We start from the raw sequence: 8,527 nt of genomic DNA, 5'->3' as shown, positions 1-8,527 counted from the left end.
TCAGATATGATTTGGTCCAAATTTCATTTATAGAATTAACGTATATCATGAACCATTATTTGAAGCAGACAAATGTAGTTATATAATTTAATTAGTAGCTTCGCAAGCTGAAGCGTACAATTGGAGAAAATAATAATTTCAGGTGGTTCTGAGGAATGGACTCGAGAAAGTCAACCCTCGGAGTCCTTTGAATGGAAGGAGCATGTATTCTTTAGATACTGATGTCAACTGATCGATTACACAAAATATTTTGCTTAAGTTGAAGGGGTAGAGACTAAAGAATTAATTGGATATATTGAGCCATTTCTGAAGCAATTGCATATCTAGAATTGGTTTAATGCTTATTATACAAGAGGCTCATGTTACTTCAAATATATCATCAATCTAACATGTTCCATAGAAAATAATTATATCACTGCTACAAGCAACGATGAACGAGTCATTTCTATAAGAAAGTTTCAACATACATACAACCTATTCAAACCATCTACTGTATCTTTTATATCCGAAAACATATAAATGAGAACCAATCATTCCCTAAAGCTAGCAACTCACCTACAACTAATTCTATACATTATTCCCCTCGTCCAACATTATGCATCCTCTCAAGCAATCCCCTTATCCTCCTCCTCTCCCTCTTCCTTCATCTTCATGACGTCTCAGCCGAAGACATACCATTACCACCTTTGGACATATTATGCTCACCGACCTCCACAAATTACACCGCCAACGGTCCCTTCAGCAAAAACCTGAATCAGTCACTAGCTCAACTAATCGTAGGCGCTCCGTGCTCAGGCTTCGGACTCAGCTCAGTTGGTAGCGGCACCAACAAAGTAAACGCTCTCGCTCAATGTCGAGGCGACTTGAACAGCACGGAGTGCAGCACGTGCATCACCACAGCACTCGCCCGTGTCCAAAACTACTGTCCATTCAAGAAAAACGCCACCATCTGGCACGGCAAATGCTTCCTTCGTTACTCAGAAAGTGATTTCTTTGGCGAAATCGACGAGGAAGTAAAGTTTAAGATTTGGAGTATAATTCAGAATGAAACCTTGCCATCAGAGTTCAGCATGCAGGTTGTGGAGATGATGAGCTCTTTGAGGGAGACGGTTCGTGTACCGTTGTTCTTTGCTTCGAAAGTCATGGAGGTTGTGTTGCCAGAGAAGAAGCTGTACGGATTGGCTCAGTGTAATAGAGATCTTTCGAGTGAGGATTGCGACGATTGCTTGGGGATTCTCATTGCCGCGCTGCCTAATGCGACGAGAGGAGCGTCAGTTGAGAACTGGACTTGTAACGTAAGATACGAATTGTACCCTTTCTTTAGGGTATAGAATATGATTTCGGATGCAGATGGACAGGCCGATAAATAAAGCTGTTGTTGACTGTAGAAACAACAGGTGATCAGTTAATTACAATAATATTTTATGTCTGTGTTTTTAATTGTTTTGTATCCGATGAATGTCATTCTGACGGACTAAAGATTCATGAATACCCTACGTAACTGTCTCTACGTACTGATCCACAGTATCCAGACATATTTTGCCGTTAGCCCAAAAAGATTGGGATAATATCATCACAAAGGATAAAGAGAACAATTAAAAGGGTAAGTAGCACCTACATACCTTATTGTTTTATCGCATTAATTACACTTAAATAAATACCCTGAGTTATAAAAAGTAGCACTTTGTAACCTAAGGGTTAAAAAAAATTAGGGGCTGTTTGGTTGTATGTTTTTACCATGTAAAAGGATGTAAAGTGTAAAAAAATGGATCCTAATGTCAGCTTTCATCACTTTCAATTGTTTGTTTGTAGTTGTGAAAATAGTGTAAAGTGATTTCATATGCTGATGTGGCTTGTAAAGTGATTTCATGAAAAAAAGATATGATTTTAGGAGAAAGCTAACATTGAAGTTAGGAAAAAATAATAAAAAATAATTCCAACCAATATGATCATTTGAGTAGGGACCACTTTTTACACTTTCCAAACAAACAATTAAAGTTTTATTTTGCAAACCAAACAAGTGTTTTATGATTCCAATGGAATAAAAAACAAACAAAGAAAAATATAAAAGTGAAATTGATGAGGTGGACAACAACTTTCCAAGTTGTGTCATAAATACACAACTTTACCAACAACAGCCAAACAGCCCCACCCTCAGTTGTAAAAGCTGACATTTAAATATCCTATTATTTCACCACATTTACACTTGAATATTCTAAGTTGCAAAAAAAAGCACTTTAATGCTCCAAGTTGTAAGAAAATAGCAATTTAACACTATAAGTTGTAAGAAAGTAGTATTTTAATACATTATGTTAGTTGTCAAGACAATTTTCAAAGAATATTCCTATGAAAACTAATAAAATGTACTAATTTTTACAGCTTAAGATTATTAAAGTGTTACTTTTTACCAACTTAGGGGCAGTATGGTTGTATGTTTTTACCATGTAAAAGGATGGAAAGTGTAAAAAAGTGGGTCCCAATGTCAGCTTTCATCACTTTCAATTGTTTGTTTGTAGTTGTGAAAATAGTGTAAAGTGATTTCATATGCTGATGTGGCTTGTAAAGTGAATTCATAAAAAAAGACATGATTTTAGGAGAAAGCTGACATTGAAGTCAGAAAAAAATAATAAAAAATAATTCCAACCAATATGATCATTTGAGTAGGGACCACTTTTTACACTTTCTAAACAAATAATTAAAGTTACATTTGCAAAACCAAACAAGCAATTTATGATTCCAATGGAATCAAAAACAAACAAAGAAAAGTATAAAAGTAAAATTGATGAGGTGGACAACAACTTTCCAAGTTGCGTCATAAATACACAACTTTACCAACAACAACCAAACAGCCCCTTAGGGTATTTAAGTGTAAAAGTAGTGAAACTATATGGTATTTAAGTGCCATTTAGCCCAATTAAAATCATCAAAGTATCCCACATTCCTCTTTGCGAATGACTCGGAGCTTTGTTCCTGTATCCAAGTCAGCTCATGACAACATCTTAAAATTTATCCCAGATCCGGGGGAAACTAGTTTATCTCGGCCCAATTGCAAATTGGGTCGGGTCACAATGGATTTACTCAATTCTGCCTCCGCTTCCCAAATGGATATGGACCTACCTTTGAATTGACCCGAGTTAGACGTGGCCTGATGCTTTTATCTTCTTCGCCGAAGAAAAGAATCTAATTTTGTGACCACAATTATATTTGGAATTTGAGCGCACCGTTGTCCCAACAGCAACCGTGTACAAAATCGCACCAAAACCAATACCAGAACCAGATCTCGAAACAAAATTCGCCGGCATCGCTTCTTTGCGCCCAAGAATTCTCAAAGGAAACGAAGAGAATGGGCACAGTCCTCGACTCCCATTTCTTGGCCCTCACGGCTCTTGTCACCGTATCTCTCTCTCTCTCTCTCTCTCTCGCGCGCGCGCGCGTTTTTTTACTGTACACAACTTTAGTTAATCTTTGTTGTTCTTCTTTTTGTGTTGTTGTTGTTGTTGTTTATTTGGGCAGGTTGGGTATCAGTTCTTGTTCTTCATCATCACAGCGACGCTTAAGATCGACAAAGTTACTGATTTCGCAGGTGATGGCTTATTTGCCCTTCACAGCTAATTTCAAGTTTTTCTCCTGATTTAAATGCTTAGAGTTTTGGTGCTTATCTCGCGTTTTTTGTGTGATTTCTTTGTAAAAAGCATCATACTTTGCTAGAAGTAGCTAATTGGTTGGGGGGCACTGGATGCGGGTCTAAATGCCTGAATTGAGCAAGATTTGTTTTAGTTTTTCTGCATTGACTATGCAGTGACTAATGATTGGGTTGCTTGTAATTTATGCGTTTGCAACTGAGAATCAACCATCTAAGCAAAAATATATATGTAAAAACGCCTCCCGTACTGTTCTCCAATCAATTGGAGTGACTTGGAGAATCCTTTGTTGTGCGCAACGAAAATTTCGGCAGCACTTCTGATGCTCGACAAGAGAGTAGATCTCAACTAAATTCCTGTTTCACAAATGAAACAAGAATCGAAAGCAAAATATCTCAACAAAGTGGGATATTAGCTCTTCCTCTCATCAGTGATGACCTGTCGAGGGAACCTAAACTCTCTATTACAAATCACGACACGAACAATCAATTTTAACATGATTCAGCAAATTGCCTACGTCCACAAGGCAAATTGCCTACGTCTACTATTAGAGAATGAGAATACAAATAAATTTACAATCACACAAATTAAACCCTCAAACTAACTCTCAAATCTCTTACAAAAGGACAGCTGTCAACACCTAAAGAAGGCCGCCAACACCCAAAATGACAGCCGCCACTTTCTGCCCCTGCGAATTTCACTTATACGTCGTTTTTTCCCACGCCTTCCTTGCACCGCACCCCCTCTGCTCTTGCACGCCACTTGCAGAAACCCTAGAACTAGGTATTTATAGGGATGCGACCCGAAATCTCACGCGAAAAAGAAAACTCTGCTTCACGTGGGTGGCCCCCACCAAAACAAAACGCGTCTGCAGCTAGCAAAACACGTGGGTGGCCCCCACCAAAACAAAACGCGTCTGTAGCTAGCAAAACGCGTGGGTGGGATGGGTGTGGCCCCCACACGCTATCTTCTCATAATTCTCCATATCGGCGAAGTTTTCCCAAAACCGAGCCGACACCAACCAAAACAAATCCCTCGCTTGTTACGTCCAGTACGAAGTGAAACGATTCACGACAACGGACTCAATCCACAACAAGTCGAGACCCAAACGAGAATGCGAACACTCGGTATCAACTCATTAAATCGGTCGCATCATAAAGACTGCCTACGTATCCTCTTGCCCAAGGAATCAAGCCTCACGTAGTTTATCAAATGACCTCCAAAAGACCTCAATCAAATAGAAAAGTTTGTAACTCTTCACCAACATCACCAACGGATCTGTAACTGATAGCTCTCCCAAAGTTCCCAAACTAAAACATATCAAATACCTCCATCTGAGGTGAACCAATGGCCGTATCCAAATTATATCCACCAGCTGCACCCAAATCCAAAAATAACTCATCATCTGCATTCAAATCCAATTGATCCCAAAACTGTGTCACCTCAGCTGGAATCTCAAACAATACAAAATGATCTGGAGTATGTGGAGTAATCTCCACCAAACGTGGAGTAGTATCACTTTCCAATCGTTGCGATACATCTAAGGTCTGTCCAAAACTCTCCACCTGCTGAGAGTCAAATAACTCCCTCATCGAAGCCTCAACCGAAGTGACACTACCAGATTAAACATCCAATGGAGTTTTACTTCCATTGCAGCAGTCGAAAACCTATGACCAAGATGATCCAAATATGTCAAAGCCTCAACACCAGAATCAATGCTCAACATCAAACGCTGGTCCTCCTCCAGCAAGAAACAACTCACCAAATCTGCCATCTCATCTTATTGTCCTAACATTTCTTTTCCACCGAAGTGTCTCAAAATACCGTGAGCTTGACTCAAATACAGAAACAGGTCCCTCTTCTACCTTCCATCAAAATCAGAACGGAATACCTTCATCTTTCTGTCAATCTCACACTTCTTCAATCTGTTAGAGACTACTAGGACTTTATCGAAAGAGGATTTGGTTACAATCCAAACACGCCTAGAACAGCCACTAATAAAGGACACCAAACATCTATTTCCTCCCAATGATACCTCCTTAGAAGGCCCCCAAATATCCACGTGAACCCCATCTGAAAGACTCTCCGTGCGGTGAATAGAGGTGCCAAACTTCACCTTGGTCTTCTTGCTCACATCGAAATATTTACTGGATTTCAAACTGCAGGTTGATGCACCCATCTCCAAATCAATACTGGAATGACTAAGCCCCAAATGTCGCAGTTTAGTCGAATCAACAGAAGTCGTCAACTCTCCGCCTGTCACTGTATCTCTAATCAAATAGTATAAGTTATTCTTCCTGACGCCCTTCATCACAATCAAAGAGTCTTCCACGATCTCGAGAACCATATCCTCAACACGAAACTTCAGACCCTCTCCAACCAAAGCTCCAATTGAGATCAAGTTCTTCCTCAATGAAGGAACATATCTCACATTATATACTCTCTAACAGTCTCGTCAAACATCTTGATGCGAATTCTTCATATCCCAAAGATCTGACATGCACGGTTGTCTCTCATGTACACCACATCACTATCCAGTTTTTCAAAACTGGTGAACCATTCTCTTCTAAGACACACATGATAGGTCGTACCACTATCCAACATTCACTCGAATTCCTCCGAATAGCTACCTGTAGGACTGATAGAAAGCAAATAAATAGAAGTATCAGAAATATTACCATCCGATATAACGATGTTTGTTTCTGATGATGGTTGCTTTTTTTTCCTTCTGCTTATTCTTCATCTATTCGTCAAGCTTTGGACAATCTTTCTTTCAATGATCAGTCTTCTTGTATCAAGCACACTGATCTTTTCTAACTGTAGGATGCCCTACTCTAGATTATGACTTCTAATTTTTTGGTTTGGATTCTTCCCTCTTGCGACCAATGCCTCCGCTATCAGCTCAACTGAAGCCTCTTTATCCTTCTTTCGAAGCTGATAGTTCACAAGTGCAGCGGTGACCTTACTATACGAAAGGAACGTCTTCCTATTAATTAGGGTAAGAACAAAGGTCTCGTATTCCTTATCCGGCAAGGAATTCAACAACAACAATGTCTTGTTCCCATCTTCAATCATAACATCCAAATTCGTCAAATCCGCAAGAAGCTTCGTGTAGTGGTTCATATGATTACTAATGGAGGTTCCCTTCTTCAATTGGAAGCGATAAAGCCTCCTTTTCAAATACAAGCGATTTTTCACACTCTTGGTCAAATACTTGCTCTTAAGGGTCTCCCAAATCTTCTTTGCAGAAGTCTCATTCATCACATCATATTTCAAATCATGTGTTAAACAAGACCTAATAACACTACACGCCGTCCGATTCATCTTCGTCCAAACCTTCTCTTCAATATCATCTGGCTTGCCATCTAATTCCAAAATATCATCCAAATTTTGCGCGTTCAACGCATCTAAAACTTCGCATCGCCAAAGTCCAAAGTTATTTGTGCCATTAAATTTCTCCACATCTATTTTCGTAGAGTGGATATTCAAATTTTGAATGTTTTTCACACCAGAAGCATCACCCTCAACACCTTCTTTCCCGGCCATATTCCTCAACACACCAACAACTAATACGGAACAAACTGAAGAATAGATCCAAACTTGAGAAAGATAGAGCCTTTACCAAAAAGATCCCATCTTTAACTCCAATTGAAACCCTAGACGAGCTTCCAAAGCGATCTACTTCTTTAAATTGTCCAAGCGAGCCCGAGCTCTGATACCACTTGTTGTGTGTAGCGAAAATTTCGATAGCACTTCTAGTGCTCGACAATATAGTAGATCTCAACTAAATCACTGTTTCACAAAGGAAATAAGAACCGAAAGCAAATATCTCAACAAAGTGGGATATCAGTTCTTCCTTTCATTAATTCTAGGATTGACTTGTCGAGGGAACCTAAACTCCCTATTACAAATCATGACACGAACAATCAATTTTAACGTAGTTCGGCAAGTTGACTACGTCCACGGGGCAATGAGGGGGGATCTACTATTAGAGACAAATAGGTTTACAATCACACAAATTAAACCCTCAAACTAACTCTCAAATCTCTCACAAAAGAACAGCCGTCAACACCCAAAGAAAGCCGCCAAAACCCAAAAGGACAGCCGCCACTTTCTGCCCTACGAATTTCCCTTGTACGCCGCTTTTTCCCACGCTTTCCTTGCACCGCACCCCCTCTACTCTTGCACACCGCCTACAGAAACCCTAGAACTAGGTATTTATAGGGATGCGGCCCGAAATCTCATGCGGAAAAGAAAACTCTGCTTCACGTGGGTGGACCCTACCGAAACAAAACGCGTCTGCAGCTAGCAAAACGCGTGGGTAGGATGGGTGTGGCCCCACACGCTATCTTCTCACATCCTTTACTTGTAGGCATTATTAAACAACACTCTCCTACACCCTAGAAATGTTTATTAATAAAATCATCCTGAATTAGTTCTCTAATCTTATGTTGATCAAAGGACTACTTGGAAATACTTGTAAGCATTCTAGTATTTGTTGTTCTATGATGATATGATTTCATGCTTTTCTCTACAGGTAGCACAAATTTTATCATACTTGGGATATTAACTCTTTCCTTGAAAGGGGCATGGCATTTCAGACAGGTCAATTTTTATTCTTACCTGCAACATTATTATTACAGGGATCTTATCATATTTCACTATGATATCATGCAAAAATTTATTAGTTTGTCCCAGCTATCAAATAATTACTTTTGTTGTTGATTCCTCAGGTTGCTATATATTCAGATTTAGGTTGTTTGCCAAGTATTTGGTTGTATTGTAGTTTGCTGTAGAAACTCTGATATATAATAATCTCTCAAGTCATTATTATTTCGATGTAAAAGATGAACACAACCGCTGGTGTGCATTGAACCCTGATACTA

General features: G+C 39.4%; 2 protein-coding genes across 4 annotated transcripts in view; both read left to right on the top strand.

Moving 5' to 3' along the window:
* The window catches only part of LOC109834896 (cysteine-rich repeat secretory protein 38-like), a 1,773-nt gene extending 370 nt beyond the window's left edge, over window positions 1-1,403 (top strand). Inside the window, exon 2 of the mRNA XM_020402914.1 lies at window positions 781-1,403. Within this exon, the coding sequence (XP_020258503.1) occupies window positions 781-1,331 (551 nt within the window). The 3' untranslated portion in view covers window positions 1,332-1,403. The remainder of the gene's footprint in view (window positions 1-780) is intronic.
* The window catches only part of LOC109833670, a 16,244-nt gene continuing 10,901 nt past the window's right edge, over window positions 3,185-8,527 (top strand). The window contains exons 1-3 of one of the 3 annotated variants that reach the window (XM_020401422.1): window positions 3,185-3,331; window positions 3,514-3,583; window positions 8,179-8,246. Coding sequence is in view for 2 of the 3 variants with exons in the window: in XM_020401420.1 (XP_020257009.1) it covers window positions 3,344-3,394; window positions 3,514-3,583; window positions 8,179-8,246 (189 nt within the window). In the remaining variant the exon portion in view is untranslated. Of the gene's footprint in view, window positions 3,395-3,513; window positions 3,584-8,178; window positions 8,247-8,527 lie in introns of all 3 variants that reach the window. The other 2 variants (XM_020401421.1, XM_020401420.1) reach the window with 2 other exon arrangements.

Source organism: Asparagus officinalis, chromosome 3 (assembly GCF_001876935.1).
Source record: "Asparagus officinalis chromosome 3, Aspof.V1, whole genome shotgun sequence".
Lineage (NCBI taxonomy): Eukaryota > Viridiplantae > Streptophyta > Magnoliopsida > Asparagales > Asparagaceae > Asparagus > Asparagus officinalis.
The sequence above is the reverse complement of the archived record's forward strand: the minus strand, read 5'-3'. Positions and strand labels throughout refer to the sequence as shown.